Genomic DNA, 27,710 nt, shown 5'->3' on the forward strand with positions numbered 1-27,710 from the left:
AGCCATGGATGGAGGTGTAGGGAGAGGTAAGGGTGGGATTGATACCTGCAACTCTATGATCTTCAGTTCAGCGCTCCTTAACCATTACACCACGGCTGTGAACAAGTTTTCATGTTTTTTGGGTAACCATGAAACCCACGATTAATCATGGATTTTTGAGCATGGTTTGTGACTATGGTTAAATCATAATCACTAACCATGCTGAAAAGAAACATGCAAACCATGAATAACCATGATCCATGGTTAGTCAAGAACCACGGTTTTCATGGTTACCCAAAAAATCATGGATAAGCCATATAGTGATACTAAGGTTGTTTCCATAGAGGTCGAACATAAGACTAGCGTTGACGCGGCAATTCGCGACAGCGTTGGGAAACGACACATGCCCCCTCCCATCTTGTGTAGGTAGTGTAGACTCCTTCAGTCAATGCAAATCAATGGAGAACACGCCCACCTCTGTCAAAAAATGGACTAAAACTGTAGCCTATGAATATGAAGTAACTCATTAATCAAAGACCAAATCTGAAATGTGAAGCTAAATATGGAGTCTACTTAAATCATATGAGTCGATAAAATACATTTAAAAATCAAATTATATTAGATATTTAGCAACACACTTCAACTATTGTCCTTGTATAGTGTGTTGATGGACATTTTTTCTCATTATTAAGCCATTTTTTTGACAGAGATGAGCCTCCTAAATTCATTTCCATTTCTCAGGTCTACCTCCAAAAAACGCCACGGATTGCCCAGAGCCGTATATAGAGAGAGTCTGGCCAACTATGGGTTCGAACGTTCGAGCTATCCCGCTATTTTGATTGGATCTGTCACATGTTTTATGGACGCCATTTTCGTTCCCCACGCTCCCATTAATGAGCATTATCAGATATAAAAAAATAACGCTTCACTATAATATTATTACATTATTATTATGACAAACTGTTGTGCATATGGCTGTAGTGCAGGGCTGGGTCAGGAGAGAAAAACAGCATCAATTAACTCGTGACAGAAACGGAGGATTTGGGACATACACGGATATAAACTCCCCTTTATGGAATACAAAGGTCAGAATTAATAACCTGAAAGCAGCAGGTTTCTCCGTGTTGTCATATTTTTTCCCCCTTCGACTTTTGTTAACAATTACTTTTGAAAGAAATAGTCATGATGATGGCATGCTCTCAAAAACTCCTGTCCGCACTTTGAAAACGAATGAAGTTAGGTTTCTGTCATAACTTGAAATTAGCTTGTCAAATCTTAATTGCCACCTGTACGTATGCTATACTGTGAAAACATAACTTTGCCCACCAAGTTATTATTTCTGTCGCGCTAATAAGGTCCTTTCCCCCTGCGATTTAAACTCACGTCCAGTCTCATACTATGAATATCCAGACTCAACCTACGAGCATCCAGACTCATCCTACAGTTCTACTGTCTGCAATCGCGATTATGCACTGCTGAGCACATCGTTATTTTTAAACTACTAAATCTCGACACAACGTGAAACTTTGGCGCAAGTATCACCAGGGTCCCTGTACATGAACTTGACCATCGTTGTGAATATTATTTCTGTACATTACTTAAATATCGACTTTGACGTTGGCCCTACCTAGGCAACAACACGGAAGTAACGCTTGAATGCACTGCTGAGCACATCAAAACTATGCTGACAAAACCCTCTTTTAAGCAAACCCCTTCTATACGAACAAACTTGTTAACGTTTGTTTTCATATGTTGGGATCTTGATAATACTACAACCCAAGTTTGATGGTCTATGAAGCCTTATTTGTATTTTAAATCCAGCGATTTTGACGGTATGCTGCCCATAGGGTTACACTGTAGAATCCTCGCCGTGGGGAGCGAAAATGCCGTCCATGATTCGAGTTGGCCAGACTCTCTCTATATAGAGCTAGAAAGTGACGTCACTTCCCCTGATTTCATGGGACCTCAACGGCGTTTTTAGCCGAAAATTGTATGTATCATATATTTATTTATATATATATATATTTATATATATATATTTATATATATATTTTTGCTTCATTTTTCGTATGAACCCCCAAACTTTTTAGAAAGCTGTGTTTCTTCACATTTTTCATGCCGACGGCCTCGGAACAAAACATTGATACTTCTGCATGAATAATCTTTATCTAGCCTCTTAAACAGCATATTTGTAGCCTAGCGCATACCATGACTGAGATCAGAAGATATTTACTAGCTACCATGTTGTTAGATGGTCAGCTTAGGTCCCATGAAACGCGGAACAATGGGTCGGGACTTTCAAGCTCTATACAGTATACGGCTCTGGGATTGCTGTGAAAAGGGGGGCGGGGTCACCTCTAGTCTTACTGTATGTTCTACCTCTATGGTTGTTCAGAATACTAAGAGTAACCATGACATACCATGGTAAAACCATGGTTGCTACAGTAAAATCATGGTCGATTTTTGTAAGGGTACGTTGCACTCTGGTGAGGGGGCGTTTCGGATGACTTTGTCAGGGACCAAAGCTGTCAGCGTCCCTGCTCAAGCCAGAATAATTGTGAATGTCAGGAATCTATTCAGTATCAGTGGCTCAACCAACAAAATAAAGGCAACAACACTTTGTATCACTGCATTAAATGTTGAGTACCTCGCATAAGGGAGTCAAGCAGAAGACATTTGATTTACTTTGACCAGTGAGGGGTGCTACCCGGTCCGTGTACCATTCGTTCTTTTGTTTTTCGATTCAGAACCAAACAACAAAAAAACGAGATCTGTACTTCCAAATTTTATTTTCTACTTCATTTCAAAATAACACCAATGAAAAAAAGGTGGACGTGCTATTTTTATTTTTGGAAATTTTCATCTCTCTGCCGTATGTGCACCGGAAGTTATAGCCTACAAGTCGACCTCGATTAAATAGGTTAAAATCATAACTAAATCCATACTGGATGTTGTCAGAAGAGGTGTTTTGAAACATATATGTGAAATTCACAGTCTAAAACAAATCCATGCAATATTTTTATGAAAATGTAGGCCTATCAGTTGAAAGCTTTCATGACCGTCTACATGGCCTGACGCGCCAGGGTCTGTCCGCTGCCTTGCCTGCATGGACTGGCGCCCTCTGTCCATGGTGCTGAAATCGCGGCACCAAATATTCTTTTAATTATCTCTGCTAGTGGGGAAAACGTCAGAGGGCAATTCTTTCAGAGAGTCCAACAACAACAACACAATATCAAAATGCCATGGTGGACGCGACCACCTGCCACCAGCTCCTTTCGGTGCCTAGAAAACAGATGCCTTAAAATAATAATAATAATCTCCACATTGTTCCATAAGACAGCTTCGCTGATAAGCCTAGATAGCTGTAGTAAGTCCACAAGACACCAAAACAGTGTTCGGTGGCCGTTGTCTATTACAAAACTGTTAATAAAACCTGGGGTCTTCAGGTAGCCTAGGCCTACGACATTTAAAACTATGTCAGTCGTGCACGCTGTCAAATGAGAAACGCGGTGGGGCGCAACATCGTTCTGTGTTTCGCAACATCGCCAACGGCAGGTGCAAACGCTAGTACTTCTGGGGCACATAAGGCTGAGAGAGGAAAATATCAAAAATTAAAAATAGCCCGTCAGCTTTTTTTCATTGGCATTGTTTTGAAATGAAGTACAACATAAATTTTGGAAATTCAGATCAAAATTTGTTTTTTCGTTTGTCACTAAAACGAAATAATGAAATAACAAGTCGTTTTTTTGTTATTTGGTTCTGAAACGAGATACAAAAGAACGAATGGTACAAGGACCCTACCATCTGTTTTGTTCATAATTTATTTGGGTTAATCTAACACATTCATTTTCAGAGGTTTGATTATGAACGGTAACATTTTCAGGAATGGCTGTGAGCGCGCCAAGGAACATATTACATTCAGACCCGGCTGCAGAACCAAGTCGTTGGAGGGGCATTTGATGGAGTATGGGGGGGCACCTTGGCGGGGGGTATGTGGGTCCTCCCCCAGAAAATTTTGTATTTCTTAGATGCAATTTCCTGCATTTAAACCAAATTGTGGATTGTGAATTTTATCTTATATTTTATATTTACTGTATTCGGGAAACAAATACTCATTTGTTGCATATGAATGACCATATCAGCATGTTTAGGTGAATAAGCCCTGGGGGGGCACAGCAGCTTGGCTGGGGGGGCAATGCCCTCCAATGCCTCCCGTGGCGCCGGCCCTGATTACATTTTAGAGGTCATCCAGATCACTGTCTATATCGTGGGATTTTGAGTTGGGCTTTAGGTCTATATACCCACTCTGTTTCTGAGAAATCCATCAATAAGGCTGTCCATGTGTCGGGTTGTTTGTTAAAGGAGCACCTCTGCCAATTTCAATATGCCGTTGTATTGCTCACGCTACCTTTGACTTGTCAGTTCCCGGTGATGCTGCATTTTTTGGCTCAGAGATATGAGCTATTCTAATGGGGGCAGCTTTTGTTTACATTTTTAAAAATCTTAACATAGGCCTACTCCAAATATTTTCCTAAAAGGTATAGCTATTTGCTGTCTGCTGATCTTACATAACCTTTTGGATGTTTTTGGGAATAAATAAAAATGTAAAGAAAAACAAAATCTCAGGTAGGCCTACTGACAAGTCCAGGGTAGTGTGAGCATTACAACTGCATGTTGAAATTGGCTAAAGTTGTCCTTTAAGTTGTGGTGCATTGATCTGTGAAATGAAATGAAGTATGCCTATAAGGCTACACTGGTTTAAGCACGGGTGGGAAACAATCACCTTTATCCAGTAACACTGTGTGTCTCAAGTGTGCCGGTCCTTTGGGACATCCAGATTCAGTCTGTCTGTGTGCCACAACCTTCTGTAGGCTACATTTCATGTTCTTGGTCGATGGCTCAACAGCCTGTAGCTAACAGAACAAAATATGAATCAATAATAAGGTGAAAAACAGACAAGTGCAGACATCAGAAAAGTATAAAAGTTTGAATAATTTGCTTACATTTTATTACACAATGTATATTTATTAAATCAGAACAGACAGGCAAAGTTAACACAGATTAAGGTAACATACCTTCCCAGATTAAATGGCTAGGCATGCAATAAATACCGGTGCTATGCGTCTCCGTGCCAATAGATGGCAGAGTCGACCTTATACACTTATTCTTCAGGCTGAAAGAAGTCAACAGTGCTCACGTTGCATTAGCGCGGCTGTGGTACAGCCGTACAGCTCTCTTGAGTTCAGACGGGAGAATGCCGGTGTAGCACAATATTTGTTTCAATGTGTCTACAAGGTTTGCATTGTATAAGATATTCAAGTGTGGACTGCACTAGTTTTAGCTAAGACGTAAGCCACTGAGCTGAAACTGATACTTACCACTGGAGAAGCCGCAGCTAACAGGAAATCCACCACAAATAACTTGTCAGATCAACTAGCGATTGCAAACTTTATATTGCCTTGGCATTCGTCGTCCGTTTCTGAAGTTTCTGGCACTTGCATCGAATACATTATTCTGGTAAGCAATTTCACTAGTGCCCAGTAAGTTCTCGTCAAAAGAGATAATTCAATTGACAGCTAGTTGTGTTAATGTACCAATGCTTCCCGTTACCAAATGGATTTATTTCAGGTCTGTGACCGCCCAGTTCAGCTGAATAAACAGTAAAGAAATTCCAGTAGAGCCGTCAAGTGTGAAGAATGTTTTTTGTAAAGTAGACCTCTACTCTAAAGCTGGGGTAGTGAGTAACCTGAAATCCAAATGAAAGCTCTTGAGAGCGTTGTTCATTTAATGTAAGCCTGTAATTTAACTGCAATATCCAAAGTGACCCCTATTGCTATTCCTATTCGTATAAACACCAAATAATCTGCTGTGTGTGTTTACAGCCAACATACCCGGTTTCAATCATTCATGTTCTCTCGCGATATTTGTGTGTAGGTACCATGGCCTCACGAGAAGGTCCTCGAGCTGCTGGAACAGATGGGAGTGACTTTCAACATAGAGAAAGAGTCGCAAAACACTACCAAATGAGGTAATTGCGAGAACAATGTTGTTTTTTGTTGTTATTCAGTATTGTAAGCAATGTGCAGACATCCCATGGAGTAGGCTAATCTGAAAGTCAGCTTGCACGGCAAAGCATTTTCTCCACCATTTTTCCACAGTAGATTGGTCCAATCCAGATGCATGAGATCTCTTTAATGATCATAAAACTTGCTTAGTTGGTACACCTTACCAGCAGGTCAAACACATGTATTTGATTCATTCTTATTCCTACGATTACTTGGCCTATTGTTTTAATGACATTTCTATATTTTGGTTATACATTTAACATTGACTTTTTGCCTTTACAAAAAACACAAATAGCTACCCTGCCTAGGAACGGATAGATGCAATGATCTATGTACTGTGTGTAGTCAAGACAGTTCTAGGAAACGGAATGAGTCCCATGTCCATATTATGTTTTTAATACATTGAGACCAAAGGCAAATTTCATGCAGGCATGGACAATAAAGTCAATTCTACTCGTTCTACTGTATTCTATTCTTATCTACTCCATTCAACTTCCCTCTATCCTACTGTACCCCACAGCGTGGCCCTGAAGTCAATAAAGTCAATTCTATTCTTAGGCTATCCTATTCTACTGTATTCTATTCTATCTACTCTATTTGACTCCCCTCTATCCTACTCTACCCCACAGTGTGTCCCTGAAGTCAATGAAGTCAATTCTATTCTTCTCTATTCTATTCTACTCATTCTACTGTATTCTATTCTAATTTGCTCCATTCGACTCCCCTCTATCCTACTCTACCCACAGTGTGGCCCTGAAGTCGGAGATCCGCAAGCTGAACATCCTGCACGTGGTCATCTGGCTGCTGGTCCTGGCCCAGGTGACGGTGAGCCAGCTGCACCTGGTCTCCCACAGCGTGGTGGCCAGCCCCTACCAATGGGAGTACCCCTACCTGCTCAGCGTGCTGCCCACGGCGCTCAGCTTCGCGGCCATGCCGCGCAACAACATCAGCTACCTGGTCATCTCCATGATCAGCGCGGGGCTCTTCTGCGTGGCGCCCATCATCTACGGCGGCATGGAGATGTTCCCCGTGGCGCAGCAGCTCTACCGCCATGGCAAGGCCTACCGCTTCATCTTCGGCTTCTCGGCCGTGTCCGTCATGTACCTGGTGCTGGTCATCGCCGTGCAGGTGCACGCCTGGCAGATATACTACAGCAAGCAGCTACTGGACTCCTGGTTCACCTCCACGCAGGACAAGAAAAAGAAGTAGAAGGGAAGACGAGACGAGACGAGACGGGACGGGACTGCTAACTGGCTATTCGTTGACGCTAGCATCGCACAGTGTGATTATTGCTCTGTTTGTCAGTCTTGTAACAGGACAAGAGGAAATTAGAGGGGGGGGCGGCTATATTTATGTATACATCGTCATCAACAGAATGGGATTAACTCAAGTCAATTTGACAGTCAATTACCCCTACACTCAGGACAAGAAGGAATTAGAGGGGGCCGGCTATATTTATGTACCGGTATACATCGTCGACAGAATGGGATTAACTCAAGTCAATTTGTCAGTCAATTATCCCTCACCTGCACCCTGGACAATAAGTGGAAATGATAAGACTAGACGAGGCTGGCTATGGATATTTATACAATGAAAGATTGTTCTTATTGCTGTATTTGTCCCTCATTTTGAGTAAATGAGTGCAGTTGCATGTACAGAGTATTCTGGCAGTTGCCATCTCTGATTCCGGTTTCAAACAGAATGTTATCAGTATTTGGTTTTAAAACGAGTTCCCTAATATTTCCGTTTACATTTGTGGAGCAGCGTTCTGTAACCGGAATATTCCCGGAACATGTTCCATATTTAGAACGAATCAAGACTAAACATGACTCATGCGCAAACCAAATACTCCCACTGTTCTGTTTAAAATTTCTTGCATGTATTCCTTACATGTAACTGCGCTCATTTGATGTGATTACTACTCTTATTTGTCAGTCAGTTATCCCTAACCATTCATTTTATCATGGTTTTATAATTGAGTCCATAAAGGTTAGAAATGCCCTGTGTTATGTGACTGAGCAAGTTGATCTTTTCACAAGCCATCTCACTTCATCTCATTTTGAACTACAACTACAATGTTGCCAATGACAGACCTCTGTTTATCATCTTCACAACTTGTTGTACAGTATTCTGGATCTGTTAGCTTCTTCTTCACCTCTTCTCCCCATCTTGACAGTGTAGCGGTTCAGTGCCAAGTAAGGATGTCATTTTGGTATCACTTTACTTGACGCTGGTGTCATAAGCATGTCATTACAGTGTCATGATGGTGTCATAATAGTGTTATGCACGTGTCAAGTCTTTACCTTAACCGAATGTCACTTAAGGCCAACAGTCAAAGAATGTTTATGACATGGACATAACGTTTATGACTTATCTATGACTGTGTCATGACATTATTATTACACTGTAATGACATGCTTATGACACCGTTGTTAAGTTAAGTGTTACTGTAATTTTTCTGTCCAGTAGGGGTAGGATGGGATTTTACTCATCAAAATAAGAACCATTCAGAGAAGGAACTCTACTTTAGGAACTCTACTGTACTACTGAAACCCATCTCTGAACACACACGGGAACATAGCAGTACACACACACACACTTTTCTCTGTTGCCTCATGTCTCCAAACACAGTTTAATTATTAATAAACAATCGACTGAAAGGTTGATTTCTTGGCCTTCCTTCTTTCCATCTCAATCTGCAATGTTCGTTTTGTTCTTCAATAGTGGTTGTCTCGACTTTGACCTTCCTTTTGGCATAGCCCATACTTTATGTCTATAACCATGTTGAAACAAATTAGAATATGGCCTCTTCAATAGTTTAATTATATTGCCCTAGATATTTTTCCATGAGTCTGAAGATCACTCACCATTTTGATCTATACTCGAAAGGCCAATGGCCATCTTTTTTATTAAGGCGTACATTTAATTTGTTACTTTTTATTGCTAAAGCATTAAAAAGGTAAACTTCCCCATTATGTCTCTAATTTATTGACTCTGCGCTTTATCTTATGGTACGCATTCCTCACACAAGTTGTTCCTTCAGTCTTGCACTCCTCGCACTGAATTAGGGAAAACTTAGGCTTTTCTTCTTTTTATGCTCCATACCTATGAATGAGTTGCAGAATATATTGTGTATGGACTCTGCCCTCATTGGAGGCCTTTAAGAGGGTAATTAATACAACACAAAGGAATGTCATTGTGTCTAAACAAGCACCACATACCTTTTACCTGATACTATATTTTATACAAGTTTGTTTTTCTAAATGTTTTTTGTAATGTAAGTTTATTTTCCTTATTATATGTCTGTGTCTGTAACTTATATGAAGGCTGCCATTTTGTCCAGGACTCCCTGGCAGAAGAGAGTCTTAGTATCAATGGGACAATCCTGGCTAAAAAGAGGATAAATGAAAAAAGATAGACAGACATACCGTATAATATGGCTGCTTTCAACACCAAATGTCTACTTTTGTTGCATTTGTCTGTTTTAATACCATAAAACAAACCTGATCTATGGCTCTTCTACTGTAGCTGACCGGTCATGTGACATGATGCTGTTTCTCAATGGGGGTTCTATAGCCACCAGGGGGCATTGGTGATGAGTTGAGAAGGATACAGCTGAGAGATGGTGTGCTCAATTGCCATTGGGAGGGCGGTATTATTCTAATGTATTTTTGTAATACTAAGGCAAGGCAAGTTTATAGTGCATTTCAAGTCAAGAAACATTTAAAACATTAAGATAAAACATAAGGTAAAAATAATCCTAAAATAGAATAATAAAAAAAAACATAATAATAATAATAATAAAAGAATGATATGTAATTTAAGCTAGGGGAAAGCAGCTGAGAACAGCTTTGTCTTGAGTCTAGATTTAAAGCTATTTAAGCTGGTTCCCAAAGCTTTGAAGCATAGAAGCTAAAGGCTGCCTCTCCACACTTTGTTTTGACTTTTGGAATCACCAGCAAATTCTTCTCCGTTGACCTTAGTGACCTGGTTGGTGCATACAGCTGAAACATATCCAGTAGATATGTGGGTCCCATTCCATTTAATGACTTAAACACACTAAGGAGGGTGTTGGCAGGCTTATGATGAGGTCACAGGTGTGTTGGGAAACGCATGAGTAGGACAGCAGGGCATTAAAAAAAAAAAAAAAAGGTTGAGAACCTCTGTCAGATAATGTGTTCATTGTTCAGTCATCTATGAAGGACACATGCCCATTTGCGTTTGTAATGGTGCATGTCCGTATAGCTATGAAGTGCTAGTTCCAGGGCATGTAGCAAATCCACGGTTTTGACTATATTTGCTTAGGGTGAGCGAATGTTTTGTTTATTCTCGTGCAAAGCCAATTTGAGATGTGTTGGATGCACTCAGTCACTCTTACTGGGTACGTTTAACTTTTACATATGCCACAATACACAACTCGGTATGTGCATGCTGAACTTGGTGAAAGGCTGTTTGCTTTTATACATCATGTTGTTGACTGCATCAAAGTGATGCTTATGGAGTCTGAATTGTTATATTAAGGATTTAACAGTAGAGGGCGAGAAAGAGTCATTATTTTGTTTCAGCCATCAGACGAAATGAAGTAGACATGGACATAATTTTGGACATCACATTTGGACTCCTGCAGGTTCAAGACAAGGACACTGAAGAGACTCTGTGTTGAATTGTACCAAATATTTTATTTTTTCGTTTGTTTTCTCCTCACCAGTAGTTTTGAATTGATGAATCATGACAAAGAAGCTCTGCTTAATATTCATGCTGGTTTCAGGTAAGCTGCCATAATGTAAAGCCGTATGTAAAAACTTTTTCCCCCAAGTAATTAGTTCACAGTATATGGGGCAATTTTTTTTGTTAAATGTGTTAAGGCCACGGGCTAACATGCATATCTCCAGAGTGGAGTGTGTTGTATTTTGCTTGTTTTTTTTTGTTTTTTTTGTACCACCCCACATTTGTTCAAAAAAGAATAAGCTTGTGTTCTTATGTTTTTTATGAGGGCCACAGTGTCAACATGCACATCTCCAGGGCGGAGTGTGTTGCATTTTGCTTGTTTTTTTGTTTTTTTTTTGTTTTTTTGTAGTACCCCACATGTGTTCAAAAAAAGAAAGCTTGTGGTCTAATGTTCTTATCAATTTTTTCCTATGTCTTTCTTCGCTCACAGCACAATTTGAACTGCTCATGTTTTCAACAACTGGAAATTACAACTCGAGCCCTGACCCCTATGTGACTACATTGCCAGTTTCAACAACCACCCAGCCACCACCACCACCCACAACGTTAAATCCTACTACTACTGTTTCAACAACCACCCAGCCACCACCACCACCCACAACTTTAAATCCTACTACTACTACTACTACTACTACTCCTACTCCTCCTCCTACTACTACTAATACTAATACTACTACTATTATGCCATCCACACTATTCACGACTGAGGGTCCTTTAGAGTGTCTCAACGGTGGATATCCATGGGATGATTTCTGTATTTGTCCAGACGAGTGGAGGGGTGACACCTGCTCGACACGTATGTACATTTATTCATGAATTACCTCCAGATTTAATTAAGCGTAGCACTTTATCACAGGGCTTTGAACCGTTATTTTCTTCCAAACGTTCCGTTCCGAACAGAAACGGAATTATAAAGTTTCCGGTTCTGAGTTCCACCAATAAATTGACGTTCCCGAACCTGTTAGAACCAAAAAATATTGTTCCCAATTTCGTTCCTGTCAGCTGATTACTCCCCATAGGCCAAACTGACATTAACCAAGAAAGACGGAAGTGCAAAAGAGTCAGCCTACATTCAAAACTGTTTATTCAAGCGGATGAAAAGAATATCCTCCAGAATTTTGTCATTCAGGGACGACCTAAGCGGAGAAACAGAGAATAAACCTCAATGATGAAAATGTGCCCTCCACGCTGACTTGGGTCACGGGGAGCACTATGATGGACATTGTGAGTTTGTGCATATTTGAAGCGGCCATGGATGCCCAGATAACATCGAACATTGTCGGTGCGCTTTACACGCGCTTCCCTGCAATGTCTTACAATAATGCAATGCAAACTCTGTCCTTTTGTATGACAGTGGTTTCTCTTAATTAAGATGTGGAGTGAAGACTTTGTAATCTACAACTGACTCCATTCAGTCAGAGAATGTCTGATGTCACACAGGACGTGAACCTCAGCCGTCATGGTAACGTGCGCAGGAAAATAATGACTTTTTTTTTTTAGTTTGAGGAACGGTATTAACCGGTATTAACCGGTTACCATTATTTTTAAATAAGTGTTCCCGTTCCAGAACATAAAAAATAATAACGTTTCCGGTTTCGTTTCTGTTCCCTGTAAAATACAAAAAGTTCCTGGTTTTCGTTTTCGTTCCTTGAACCGGTTCGAAGCCCTGCTTTATCAGTACAAATTCATCATATCATCTGTTGTATATGTTTATCTGCCTCAATTCTGTGTCTTCCTAAAGCAAACATTTGTCAGTATGCAACCGTAAGTGGTTGGACTTTCCCAGAGACGATTATTGACTGGTCATCTTACTCTCTAGAGGAATGTCCACCACATACATCCAGTGGTAAGAAACACTCTCATGCCTATATTTAGGCCTATATTGATATGGCATAGTAGGCTGAAAAGGAAATGGATGAATGACAAGTTATTAAATAATGCTAGTACACACTGTAAAAAAGGTTCCTTGATGAGCCCTCAGTGCGGGGGACCCTAAAGGTTCTTTGATTGACCCCATGGGTACTTGGAAGATGCTCTTAGCTTTTAAATGCAACTCATTTCATGTTTTTATGTGCTTCGGAGGCTGAGATATATGTTTTGCAGGTTCCTTAGGCTAAAATGGTTTAAGAACAATTCCTTTCGCCTCTATTTCTTTAGCAGGCCTACCCAGAGCCACTGCGATATGTGCAGATGCTTCAACACCAACATTTGTTGAAATTGAGGTCTTGGAGTGCGACTGGACACTTGATGACATTAATTCAAATGTGAGTTGAGCTGATGTTGCTCTGTGGTCAATGCATCTCCTATACCACCCACTTTTTGCCAGTGTGTCTGTTTGTCTGTCTGTCTGTGTACATGCGTGTATGACCGTCCAACAGACAGCCAGACAGCCAGACAGACAGACCATCTGTCCGTCCGTCCGTCTGTCTGTGTACATGTTTGTGTGTGCCCGCCCACTGGGGTACGGGGTGAACCAAACACACTCTCTCTTACACACACACACACACACACACACACACACACACACACACACACACACACACACACACACACACACACACACACACACACACACACACACAAAACCCGGGCACTTTTGGCTTAAAGGGGCTCCTCAAAAGTAGAGGCGCAGAACTGACTCACCGGTGGACCCAGCATCCTTGTGGGCCCCTATTTCAGAAATGTAAAAAAAATAAATGAAAATAGGGGCCCACGAGGGTGCAGGACCCACCGGGAAATGCCCGCTATGTCAGATGGCCAGTCCAGCCCTGTATGATTGCTCTTTTTACCCCTACAGGAGTTTGAGACAGGTATTGCAATAATACTGTCTGTCTGTCTGTCTGTCTGTCTGTCTGTCTCTCTGTCTGTCTGTCTGTGTGTGTGTTTGTCCACCCGCAATGTCTTTGCATTGTTCGAAGGGGACACAAGACACATCACATGCAACTGGTGTTGTTGAGCAGGGTGCCAGGGGGGCAGGGGGCCAGGGGTCCAACTCAGTCTAGCACCTCCTGTCCTCTCCTTTTGCTTCTAGCCTCGTGAAGCGAGGCAAAATGTCATTGACGGTAGAAGTTTCATTCAATACATCGCAAAAGCAATTTTCAAAGGTCTTTGTCTCATTTGCAATTGGTGATGTTGAATGGTTGTTCTGTCTGTATTGGGGAACTTTACATTACATTACATTACATTACATTGCACTTAGCTGACACTTACCGTTATTATTTTTCCGGGTATTGGTTACAGTCCCTGGAGCAATGTGGGGTTAGGTGCCTTGCTCAAGGGCACTTCAGCCATGGATGGAGATGTAGGGAGAGGTCAGTGGGGATTTGAACCTGCAACCCCTAGATTGAAGGACCAACTCTCTAACCACTAGGCCACGGCTGCCCCAACTTTATTGTTTTGTCCACGAAGGTTAGGTTAGGTTAGGTTAGGTTTCTTTATTAGTCTCCACGAAGGAGAAATTTGCTTTGGAGACAGGGAGGTTGCAGCATCATAAGGAACACATAGAACACATAGGACACATGACACCAACACAGAAAAACAAACAACAGTAAAACAATAGAAGAAAAACAGTGTAGGCCTACATGCTCAGAAGCACTGGATGTCCTAACCCACTGCCCCTGACCCATCCAGACCATAACCCCCCCCCTAGCTACAGAGGTCCATTTTGTCCCACTCAATCTCTCTTATTCCCTGTTTATTCAGTAGCTTGATTGAATGGGGTATAAAGGAATTTTTAAAACGATTATATTTGCACCAAGGGAGTCTGAGCCTCCTCCCAGAGTTCAGAAAGAAGTATTCTCCATTTAGTGCATGATCACCATCCGCTACAATGGCATTCGCCTGACTGATAGTGGCCTGCTCAAAGAGCTCCTGCGGGTTAAGGGGGGGCATTACCCCCATAATCTTACCTGCATTTTTAATAAGTCTTGAGATTTCTGCCCTGTGTTTAACTGTGAGATTGCCAAACCAGCTGGTAATCCCATAACGGAGAACAGACTCTATTGTGGCTCTATAGAAGATTAACATTATGTTTTTACACACTCCAAAGACTCTGAGTCTGCGCAAAAAATGGAGACGCTGGTGTATCCTGGAACAGACATTGGTGACCTGGGTGTGCCAGCTGAGGTCGCTATCTATATGTACACCCAGGTACTTAAAAGTTTTAACCTGTTCAATGGCCTGGCCATGCACTGCCACTGCACCCTGGCCACAGAGGGATTTGGGGTCTACCACCATCTCTACTGTTTTTTTAGTATTGATGTGTAGTAAGTGTGAATCACACCAGTCAACAAATGTATCTATAGCTGTTTGGTGGCTGTTTACCTTATCATTATCATTTTTAGAGAGCAGGCTAAGAATAACAGTATCGTCCGAGAATTTAATAATATACTGATTTGGCCCTGAACTGACACAATCATTCGTATACAAAGTGAACAAAAATGGTGAGCTGACGCAACCTTGGGGCGCGCCAATACTGCAACACGTTGTATCCGACAAAGTAGTATTGAACTTGACCCGTTGTGGCCTATTTGATAAAAAAGAATAATACCACTTAATTAAAAACGGATTTACATTCAGCTGAATTAGTTTTTCAAGGAGAATGTGTGGCTGGATTAAATTAAAAGCAGAGCTGAAATCAATAAAAAGGCGGGGGTGTCAGCGAAGCACAAGGCCACAAGCTAAAGGAGAAAATAGGAGGTACTAGTTTGGCATGGACCCCAGACGTCTCAATTCATACTTCAGAGTGTTACGGTTAAGATGATGACACCGGGGGGGGGGGGGGGGGGGGGGTTTTCAATCGGGTTTGGGGGCCTTTTTTAAACTATTTGGAAAGAGTGGTTGTTTAATTGTACATGTATGACTGGGATGTGTGAGCAGAGGTCAATGTTCATTGTTGTTGGTTTGTGTAGGTAGGCACCTTGATTTTGTGTGTGTGTGTGTGTGTGTGTGTGTGTGTGTGTGTGTGTGTGTGTGTGTGTGTGTGTGTGTGTGTGTGTGTGTGTGTGTGTGTGTGTGTGTGTGTGTGTGTGTGTGTGTGTGTGTGTGTGTGTGTGTTGTTCCTTGTGTGCTCTCTTTGTTTTGGTGTATTTGTTGTGTGATTGGTGTTTAAAAAAAGGGAATAAACAGATAGGTTGAAATGTTATGAGTATGTTATGTGTGGTATTTACTGCTGTCTGTGAAAAATACAAATTGAAAAAAGATTTAAAAAAAGAGATGATGCATCCTGGGGACTGGTTCACTTCAGTAGACCTGAAGGATGCCTCTTTTATCCAGCCCACCTGGAGCCTTAACTAGCATTTTAACTTTATCAGGTCACAAATGGCTTTGAGGAGAAGCACGTGCAGAGGATTGCAAGCCACACACAGATCCTGACATCCAAACCTGAACGGATGACAAGTGAAGACATTTCCGATGCAACAGATATTGTGAACACCATTTTGTCAAGCAACATCAACATGACAAAGGTATTTTGATTAGTATGTTCATGTGAGCTGTTTATTACATTTCAACAGCAAATACTGTACACACAGTCTTAAAAGAGGGTAATCTGACAATCAGGAAGACACACTTTGGTAGTGCACTTTATTTTAAGTTGTGCACAGTCTGCACATACAAATAACAAAGACATCCCAGACAATGATAAGTGACATAATTTACCGCATGACAATTAATGAACAGCAGTCATTGACATTTAATGTTCATGACAACATGACAATGCCATGTCAGTCTTTAAGGTGATGATTCACTGGACAATAACACTATAACATTGTAGTATAGACTGTCACATAACATTTTTTTTAATCTCCAGAACTTGGATTAGCAGCAGACAACTTTTTTCTACCATTCCATGAATAGATAGAATGCACAGATAATGAGGTTGCCCTGTCTATCATTCCATTTAGAATATTGCCGTATCTCATAATAAGGATTTCTCAACACCTGCATACATAACCTTTTACGTATACTGCACTATATTATCCAGGCAGTAGCTGATGCCACTATGACAACAGTCAGTCAGTTACTGACTGTTCAGTCTGAGCACTTCTCAGACAAACCCACTGCCACGAACAGGTAAGATTCAGCAGATTCTTTTGAACTCAAACTCCTTAGCTAGCTACATTCTAAAGTATACGATTAGTTAAACATCTTAAACCACCAACCTTGTTTAAATGAATAAACAGTTTTGTTTAATTTTCCGATGTGCCTTGATACTGAAAGCTGGTTTGTGTGCTATGTATCTCCTATGTAGTGTATATGTTTGCGTTCATTTATATAGAATATAGGCTATTTGTGTTGCATGCCTGAAAGAATGCCATTATTTGTCCCTCAGTCTAACAAAATCTTTGGAAAAGTTGTCGGTGGATTCAAATAGTAATATTTCCTCAATTGTCAAGCCCAAACTGCTGGTCCAGACTGCAGAGGTACAGAGTGGCCAAACAGAGGGTGTCCAACTACGAGTTCTCTCCGGTAGGCCTAATGAAGAGATTACCAATTCCTCAATTTGTAGCCTGGCCCCTAATAGTGGCAAGGCTCCTTTAGCAGCCTGGGGTGCATTTCTGGAAAGCGTAGTTGCTAACTATGTTAGCTACTTTGTTGGTTGCAATGCAATTGTGTGTTTTTTTTCTTGTAAAAGCGTGCTTCTAATAGTAGAACATTTTGTGTTAATAGTAGCCCCAGTTATTTTTTGAGGACATATGTATGGTATTTTTTTTACCTCAGGCAAGGTGTTTTTTTGCTGGTTTTGTTTGTTTGTTCTGTCTGTTGGCATACGGTAAAAAAAAAAAAACTTCTTATATGGTTTTAGGTACCTCAGGGAATTTCTCCCCAAACAGAGTTCAACTGAGGAGCAACTTCTCAAAACCAGAAAACAATACATTTTCCGATGTCGAGATTTTTGTCAAACTCTCAGGTAGCCTATATGTCATACAAACGTTGCAGATATATTTCTTTGAAACAACTTCTAAGATAACTTTTAATCTGACTGTGTTCACTGACAAGTGTCATATTTATTTTAATTCTCTCTGTTCACTAGACAAGTCCAACCAGAATTCGAAGATTAAGATTGGATTTGTGGTGTACAATAACGATCTCCTCTTTCAATCCAAAACCTTCAAACCATCACTTGAGGGCAACAGGAAGGTCATCTCTGGCAGTCTGGGGCCTGCTGCACCAGAGCATGTGGACCTGAAATTCACACCTATGGTACTGGCATGCTTCCAACAACACTCGTTTTTCCTCTACGGTCACCCTATAGCACTGTTTCTCTAAAAAAAATTGCAGGCCAAGGACAAAACGTTGTCCCCCGATTTCTTTTTTTTTCAGGGAGCACCTGTCAACTGAATTGTGCGTGCGTGCGTGCGTGCACGTATATACGTATATGTAGCAGGTCTTTCACGGACCACCAGAGGTTCCCCATTCACAATTTGAGAACCACTTAACTGCCCTAGAGTTTGATAGGGAAATTGTGTACGGTCATGTCTCATTTGCATGTGTCAACCATACAGTGCACTGGTAGCCCATGGAGGGTGTTCCAAAGAGCTCTCTGACCATTAGGCAATGTAGCCTACGTAAATATCAAACTCAATGTTATCCTGTTTTTCAGACTACCACCAATAAAGTCCTGTACAACTTTGCCTGTGTGTTCTGGGACTACAAGCTGAACGACTGGAGCACCCATGGTTGCTTCAAGGTTAACAAGTCTGGTAGTCAACAGTGTCGCTGTAATCACACCACTAACTTTGCTGTGCTCATGGTCAGTACTTTAGATTCATTTGCCGTGTGCTCACACTGGGTTTAACCCCTTTGCGTAGAGCTTATATTATCACCTTTCCTCACCAAAACTGTAATGGCTATGTCTTAATCTGTTACTTAAGGCTCTCAGTAATGTCATTGCAATGTTGTTATGATGAGTATTTTCAGCAAATAGTGAATAGGCCCGCCAGCGACCTCATCTGCACTAAGAGGCTACTAGCAGTGCAGCTACTTGTGAGGTTGCTGTGAAGTAACATTGTGGCACATTAACAGTTAATCATTGCTGACATTTACACAAACACACTCTACACTATGTCTAGTGTGATCTGTGGGATGTATTAGAATGTTATCATTATTCCCCTTAAATTTATGAACCCGATTAATCAAGTCAATACACATTATAATAGCTCAGACAAACTGTGTCAGTTTGATTTTGCTGCATTTTGTTCACGTACAATTACACATAAGTGTACGTAATTCTGTGTATCGCTTTCGTAGTCTTTCAAGGAAGACCATGTGTATGCTGAATCTTTGAGTCAACTAAGCACCATAGGCTGCACTCTCTCTATAATGGGACTGATTCTGACAATGATATTCCAAATCATGACTAGGTAGGTGTCTGCAATGTCTGCATTACATTGGTCTTACTTATTACAATATACTGTGTGTTAGGATAGGGTGACCAGACGTTCCGGTTTGACCGGGACAGTCCCGGTTTGACCGGGACAGTCCCGGTTTGGAGTTGTGTGTCCCAGGTCCCGAGCAAACCCTCTCGGGACACAAATATGTCCCGGTTTTGGCCACCCACTACATTGCGGCATGTCTATCAGGGTAAATATATGGAAAAGATTACATGTTTACCTGCCACAATTAATGGCAGCCAGCGCGTGTATAGAAAGTCTGAAGGAGTCAGTTGCGATTTGTCATTCCTCGCTCTAATATTGATTAGAATGTAGGAAATTGCATCTAAAAAATACACATTTTTCTGGGGGAGGACCCCCAGACCCGCCCGCCAAATATTGTCTTTCAGTCACGCACAAAGTGTCCCGGTTTCAGACTACAAAAATCTGGTCACCCTATGTTAGGGTTAAAATGTATGTCCTGGATGAAAATGAGATACAGTATATGTATTGTTGCACCCAGATGCTACCGCAGATTGGCATATAGGCCTAATATTTATATCGAAAGAAATAGTGGGCTAACAAAAGAGACTAGAGGACAAGTGTGGGTGATGTGCTTTGAGTGGCCTACTGGTTACCATTTTGGAAAAGTTGATTCACCAAATAATTGTTCCTCTAGAAGACCTTAGATTATAGCATAACATGTACATGTACATCATGGCATAGTGTTTTGTCTTTCTTCTTTTGAGTATGGCTAGCCTGGTTTTACCATCTCCTCATACTACATTTCATTTGCACAGAGGTTCTGCAACTATAGAGCAACTGAAACGATGATGGATGTATGGTAACAATAAACCCAACTCAGGTTTGAAACCATTTGTACCTACTTTCTTCCTATCTTCGCAGGAAGTCCCGGCAGAGTGCTCCAACGATACTCCTGGTTAGCATCTGTGTCTCCTTGACGATATTCTACTTCCTGTTCCTGTTCGGAATCGAGAATCCCAACAGCAGCACAAAGGCGAGCAGCAGTCCTAGTACAGAGTCAGAGGAGAACACCCTGCTGACCTCAGACCTGTACCAGGATCCTGACAGGGGCCCCTGCACTGCCCTCACTGCCCTGATGCAGTACTTCCTCCTGGCCACCTTCACCTGGAACACCCTCTACGCACTGCACATATTCTTGCTGTTCAGGAACACCTTCTCGGGACCGCCAAGAGGATTTCAAGCCATCTCTATTGCGACTGGTTGGGGTAGGCTAACCCATTGACGCCTAAGGCACCTGCAAAAAAATGGTGCTGAATGCCTGAGCCCTTTTTAAGAAAAGCTGCCCTCAGCCTATAAAAAACCTAAATATCTCAGCTTCTGAAGCACATAAAAATATGCACTGACTAAGATGTATTTAAACGCAAAGACCTTTCATTAGAATGTGTTCATTCATCTCAAACAAACAGAGATATTTAATAAAGTTGTCTCAAATCTCATGAGCCTGAATGCAGTGCAATGCAACATCAGGCATGAATGGGTTTACAAAAGGCTCTGCCTGTAGTAACCCATCCACCTTACTACCCTGCCCTCTAACTCTGGCAAGTTTTGTTATCTTTACATGGTGAACAAAAAAAGACTAGGCCTACATATGTACTGTACAGCATAAACGTATACATGTAACAGCATATCCACAGTACAGTAGGCCTACATAACTCTCCAACTCTAATGGTTCACTTAAATCAAAGATTTTCCATATGACCAAGAGAAGCCGTAACACACGTCACCAACACATCAAATTGGTATCAACACCAGTCAACTAAATGGGATCAACTAAATGGGTGTGACTTTCCCATAGAACTCCATTCATTCTCCTAGTGTCCTAGTCTCCATGGGCTGCCATAGTATTGAAGTTTAGACCTTTATGTCATATGGATCCTGGAAGAAACTCCATACGAGTCATCTCATCTGTCTCTACCTTATCAATTGTCTGTGGTTGCATTATGTACACATTGTTCAACAAATAAAACAAAAAACAGTCAACATCAGGCGATTTACTTTCAACTTTTTTATGTACTAAATAGGATTACCTGCTGTGATGGTGGCGATTACATTGGGGGTGACCTACAGGATGGATGAACCCCTTGGTTATCGACGCGAAGATTTGTGAGTACTCCCATATATCATGAGCCAGCTTGTGTAACAGCTTGAGGGAATGGGCACTGGAAACAGGAGTTCACTGAATAAAATACAAGGGTTCCACAGTGGGTTCCGCTTCTTCTATGGTTATCTCTAACCCAGAGGTGAACTATCCCACAACGGGCACTGTGGCCTATCAACCCAGTATATTACAACTTACTCCAATATTTGTATGTCACAATCTTTGCTGTTGGAACGATTTATCATTGGAAATAAATAGGTAATAATTTAATTTGGTAAGAAATAAGTGGTTAAGTTGCAACTCACCTGACCTGACAATGACAGCCTACTGTATGCAAGCAGGACTGCCAGCATTTTTTGCAGTCGCCAAGGTCCATGAGGCATGCGACAAAAAATGTTGACATATTAAACAAATGAGGGTGAATAATACGCTAGCTAAACGTTTCTAACACATAGCTGGCACAATAAAGGAATGCAAACATAAAGCAAACGTTTAAAGGCACCATGATTATATAATATCTACTAACCTATTTAGATTCCCCCCTCGAAATGTTTGGACACTGATGCAGGTCCACTGACATCTTTGGCTGGGGCCAGGGGAAAGCCATCTAAAGGACCCCCAACCTAGTTGAATACATACAGTACAATGTAATGAGGACCCAACTCTGGGCCCCTTCACTCTTTGGGACTGGGATAAACGATCTAATTGCCCAGGCCCTCCCACCCCTGCTGCGCTGGTGCTGGCTTACAGTAAAACACTGGTTATGCAAAATAAGGGTGATAAAAAGAGTACAGGCTAGTCATTAGGCTGACCTCATGTCCAGGGGAAATTCTTTAACATGAATTTGACTAACCAAATGACTTCTTATAGCTATAACAAACACGGTACTATGCTGTTTTGAAAAGCTGTTGACTATATCTTAACAGCTGTATGGAAGAGCGTGCCAGGCCTACCGAGCATACGTAAAACACTCACCATTAAAAAAAACTTGTGATCTCTGTGCGTTACCATGGATTGAATAAACAAACCGGTTTGCGATATCAGTGGATTTTATTCCATTTATTTATTTATTTATTTATTTATTTATTTATTATGCAGTTTCAGTGGTTTGTCTACTTGTAATATAGTGAAAATCACTTTAGATAGCAACAATTTTTTGTCTTCTGTATGTACTGTATGGTCTAGGAGTCAAGTATTCACAAGTATCTTATTAAACAATGAGTATAGATTGTAAATGGATATTGTGTGATATTTTAGCTGCTGGCTGTCAACCCAAAACCACAAAGGGGAGTTTGACTACACAAAGCCAATGTTCTGGGGCTTTTTGCTTCCAGTGGCCATAATGCTTCTTTTCAACACCAGTATATTAGTTTACTTTGGACACGCCACATGCAAAACTGACCCCATGTTAAATAGGTAAGTGATTTCGTCAATTAATCCAACAATTTTTCCCAAGTTTGTTATTACAGTAAAGGCAATATACATCATAATTTCACTTAATAACTGTAAAAATGATACGTCACAATCCCCTCGCCCTTTGACGTTTATATGTCTACCTTAACTTTCACTGAATAGATTAAGAATGCAAATATTCTTAACTCATACTGTGGGCCTATAACCTATCTAGATTAGAATATTTTAGTCCTACTTCATGTTTTTTTCATGTGTTTGTGTTAATGTTACTTGCCTTAACCCATCACAAAGTGTTGGACTGTAACATACCCTCAATTTAGCCTACAGGTACGTATGTGCTAAGCTCAGCTCTCCCCTATCATTTATCTTTTCAGCACAAACCAGTCAACATTGAAGAAGAAGTTTATGTGCTGCCTCTCTCTGGCTGGTTTACTTGGCCTTACCTGGATTCTGGGTTACCTGGTGCTCTCTACAAGAGACCCGACACTAAACTTCATCTTGAGCATTGCATTCTGTATCTGTAACACCACTCAGGTCAGTCAAGGTCAAGGTCAAGGTCAAGGTAAACTTAATTATCCCTCAGGGGGAAACTCAAGTGGTCAACATTTCACATCTCCTCAAGACATACTACAACACATAGACCGTAGACGCAGTCAGTTGCCCAGTGATTCACAACCTTTTTGGGACTCCATTTTTACACCCCAAATTTCTGGTGACCCCATGCACATATTTTCTTTCTGCTACAATAAAAAGTGTGAATTGTTCAGCGTGTCTCAAATGGTGCACTTGTGCATTTTGGGCAGTATGCTTCAGTGCGCAGAGCACCCGTGCTAAAAAAATCAGTGCACTGAAAGCTCTGAAACAGCACAACGTTACTGGTACAAACATTCCCACAACACTACACACTAAGGCTGGCAGTATGCTTGCTGTAAGATACACGAGCGCGTGAACAATTCGTTCATGAACACGTTAACTTGCGCAATTCATGTCAATTTTACGCGTGTTCGATACTGCAACCAAACAAGTGTGTTAGGTGCAATATCTTCAAACTCGCTTGGGGCGATCGCAAGAAAGACGGCACAGTTCCATACGAGCGCTTCTGGGGAAAACGACGATGACGACAACTTTTCAACACTTTAAAAACATTCGATTTGTAATCATACTTCCCCATTGCACTTTGACAAAGGAGCGTGCAAATACAGAAGTAGCAGTATCGTCTCCTTGCCCGGGGAGTCCTTATTTTGTTTTGTTGACAGTCTGTGTTCCCAATTTCCTTATCGCAATGCTGTGCTCTCTACTCCCTGGATGACACCGCCAGTATTTTGCGTGTTGGTCTACTGCTACTGCTTGAAAAAAATGTTTTATTACTTGTGCAGTGATTTATTTGATATATCTTACATGCTGTTAACCCCCCCCCCCCCTCAATAGATATTTATGGAAGAATTTGGTGTTTTAATCAGAATGAAGGTTGAAAATCACTCACATAGTCTATGTGAAATCCAAAGAAGTTTAATAAAGAGAACAAAGTGAATGTAAAATGAGAATATGAACACAGTAATGACAAATTCCAACCATTTTCCATCTCTCCATCCCCCACAGGGCTTGCATATCTTCATTTTTTTCACTTTGCGGAGCCCCATCTTCCAGAAGATGCTTCAGTCTGCCATGGGGGCTGTGCGGGGTCCTGAGATGGCCCTCCATAGAGAGGTCTACAGCTGCACCGATGACGGAGGAGAAAACGCTGCAAATATGTCCATTGGTACATTTACACCGACAAACGAGCCACTTCAATGATAAACAATTGATTTAGCAGGTGCACCTTAAAAGAAAAGAAAAGAAACTTCCCTGTCATAACTTGTAGACCGTCAACCGCAGACAGTCTAAAAATATCTGTTACCTGGATCCTGTCTGTGGTTTTTTAAGGCTATGGGAACATGTTTAGATGTGATACATCATCATAAACAAATGGCATTCACTTGCCAAATGTCAAAAGCCAAAATTATTGTATTTAACATGCCTACTTGTTACATGTGTCCTTGCTTGTATTAGTGTGTTATTATGAAGATAGTCAGTAGTAGTTGCAGAAGACTGTAATGGAGATGGACAGTAAACTCATATGTCGTGGAACACAGATCACTAAGCTACTAAGCTGTAACATATGGCATCACGTGAATAAGTCATCTTTAAATTCAAATCAAACTTGAGACAGAGACTTTGACTGTGCTCGATTGAGACACCGAGTAGCAATTCATCAGGCAAGAGTGAGGTTCGACTTGAAGTCCCTCACAACTGGATTCCTACCCCTTCCTCCTACTTGACCCCTACACTACCTACATAGATAGGCCTACACTGTAAGACAGTCATACCATATTACTCGAAATACTAGGACTTTTTCTTTTCTATTAAGTTTTTTATTTGAAATGTTTGTTTGAATCTTTGGGCAAGAGCACTATTTTTGATTGTATATTTTTTTATGGATCGTTACTATACATAAATATTAACAGGTAATATTCATATTTCTTGACATTACTTACTACTCATAACCCATTAGTTGTTGAAAAATAAACTCTCCTCATACAAATCTTTACACAAATCTTAACTGAAGTCTGTCTTTGTCAATTTATCATCCCCAAAGAGTCAATCAGCTGCTTTCCTTTTTTTGTATAAACCCATGAAGCCCTTCTTGATACTTGACCATTATCTGAATGCTTTGCAAATAAGAGACCACAGGCCACAGGTTACAGCTGGCTCTAACATGGCTCAGCTGCATGAGATGGCCATAGCTTTTGTGTTAATTTTCAATTAATACAAACAGAAATGGGGGGGTTGCATTATTTTTCTTTATCATTTGTGTCTGTGTTACAGCAGAATTTCTACATCGCAATGTGCAACTGCTAATCTGATATACGTAGAATCAACTCTTGGTTGGTCAGTCCAGCGCCGTAAATATTAAACTTTAATTTATATTACCTCGTTAATATTTCTGAAAAGATCAAATGTGTTCATGGGCAGCAGTATACGCTTAAAATTGAACAATTAAAATGACATTATCTATCTTTAACTCAACTAACTATGCATTTATTGTGTCCAGCCCTGCCTCAAATTTTTCCTCAGCTCTTCTTCTCCACAGTCCCCTCCCCAGTCATTCACTTTACACATTCTCCACCTTCGCCTCAATTCCTGTATCACCTACAAGAAACTGTGTCATGGCTTTGCACAGCAACCTCTGATCCGAATACCAACTTGCAGGCTTCCATTTCCATCCAAATAACATTTCCACTCTTTGCCAATCTATACGGTATGCTTAGTCTTTCAATCAACAACATTTGTCCCAGTGAACCAATGAATTCACATTTGGTAACACTTTCTATGAAGCCCATATCTATAGCGCATTATGAGCGCATTTATAACAAATTATAATGCACATTATAATTACTTACAAAGCATTACGACTACAAAGATGATGTTTCATGATGCTTTATGTTAACAGTAATGCATAACCATGAATGTAGCTTATAATACTTTATAAATCCAAGGGTATTATGAGTGCTCATGACAGGATATAAACTACAGGCTGTCTGATGGGGCTTACAGTACATTATGATGCATTATAGATGTGCATTATACAGTGCATTATAGATGCATCCATATGAACTTCATTTTACTTAGAGCACACATTGACGACTTATGATCTTGCATGAAACATTATAGCATCATATGAGCCCTTATGACCGTTTATTATCCAGGTCTGTGCATAGAGGGGTTTAGGTACTCATAATGTACTACAAGCCCCATCAGGCAGCATGTAGTTTATAGCCAGTCATGAGCACTCATGACACCCTTGGATTTATAAAGCATTATAAGCTAGATTCATAGTTATTCATAACTGTTAATATAAAGCATCATGAAGCATTATGAGTGTAGTCATAATACGTTGTAAGTAATTATAATGTGCGTTATAATTTGTTATAAATGCGCTTATAATGTTGGCTTTAAGTAAAGTGTTACCTTACATTTTAAAAGCGCCACTCTTGCTTAAATGACTCAATCAAACACCCCTATCTGCCCTTATGACAAACTGCTCATCCCGTTACAAGTCCACCTATACCACAGCTCTGTCACTGGGGACTCCTGACCCCATTATCAACAATAACTTCTCCATGCACCCCTTACTTTGTGTGTCTGTGTTTTTTGTATATGGTGAGACCAAAGAAAAAAAATCATGCTGACATGGCAATAAAGACTATTCATCTTCTTTATACCAACAGTGATGTTGTATTGTTTTCTTTTTCCTTTTCACTTTACTTTCAAACCCTCATGATTTACAGATGATGCACTATTTGTGTCTTATGTGGATTTGAGACAACATTTCTAAAATTTGAATAAGTAAAAACACCTTTTACTTTTTAAAATGTCTTTTTTTGTGATTAAGTTTTACTTTTTAAATTTTCTGAATAAATAGTTATATTGGCTGTAGGGGGAGAGGGAGGAAAAGGAAAAAAACATCAAGCAACAATGGCATCTTTATTCCAGTAGGGGGTGCACCCTACACATAATATACAGCATGCTCACAGAGCTGTATACACTGTTATATGGCTCTGATGTTCATATCACTGGTAGACGATTAGGCCCCTACAAAATATGCACTACTAGAAACTGAAATGGCCAGCACTGTCATTTTTTGAATCGTCCATCATACAATGTGGTACTCCAATATACCAATATACACTGTATGCATGCATTATGGGGCAAACACTAATTCTAGACCCTCAGCCCATTTATACTGCTGGTCATTGGCCCACAGCCCAGGAACTTAAGCCCAGCCCCTTTACCAGTTTATACTGCCAGGGCTAGGACAAAACTGGGCCAAACCAAGAACTGTTGTCTAGGTAACAGGCCCTCCTCAACTGCCAGGGCCACTCAGTCTCTGGTAATAATTTTCTGATAGTTTCACCTTTAATTCTCCTCAATCTTTTGATCCTGATGGCTTTGAAATGATCCCTGTGATAT

At 40.7% G+C, this 27,710-nt stretch overlaps 1 protein-coding gene across 1 annotated transcript; it reads left to right on the plus strand.

Annotated features, from left to right (window-relative positions):
• The first annotated feature begins 5,176 nt into the window (after positions 1–5,176).
• Positions 5,177–8,739, plus strand: LOC134460152 (protein jagunal homolog 1-B). The gene is made up of 3 exons (XM_063212611.1): positions 5,177–5,496; positions 5,914–6,007; positions 6,791–8,739. The coding sequence occupies exons 2-3, from the start codon at positions 5,919–5,921 to the stop codon at positions 7,251–7,253; spliced, it is 552 nt and encodes a 183-aa protein (XP_063068681.1). The 5' UTR covers positions 5,177–5,496; positions 5,914–5,918; the 3' UTR covers positions 7,254–8,739.
• Positions 8,740–27,710: the final 18,971 nt, after the last annotated feature.

The sequence above is a fragment of the Engraulis encrasicolus genome, chromosome 12, assembly GCF_034702125.1.
Source record: "Engraulis encrasicolus isolate BLACKSEA-1 chromosome 12, IST_EnEncr_1.0, whole genome shotgun sequence".
Lineage (NCBI taxonomy): Eukaryota > Metazoa > Chordata > Actinopteri > Clupeiformes > Engraulidae > Engraulis > Engraulis encrasicolus.

Coding starts and splice junctions, on each gene's coding strand:
- LOC134460152 (XM_063212611.1), top strand. CDS start 5,919: ATGGCCTCACGAGAAGGTCCTCGAGCTGCTGGAACAGATGGGAGTGAC. Junction 6,008..6,790: donor GCAAAACACTACCAAATGAG/GTAATTGCGAGA, acceptor CTCTACCCACAG/TGTGGCCCTGAAGTCGGAGA.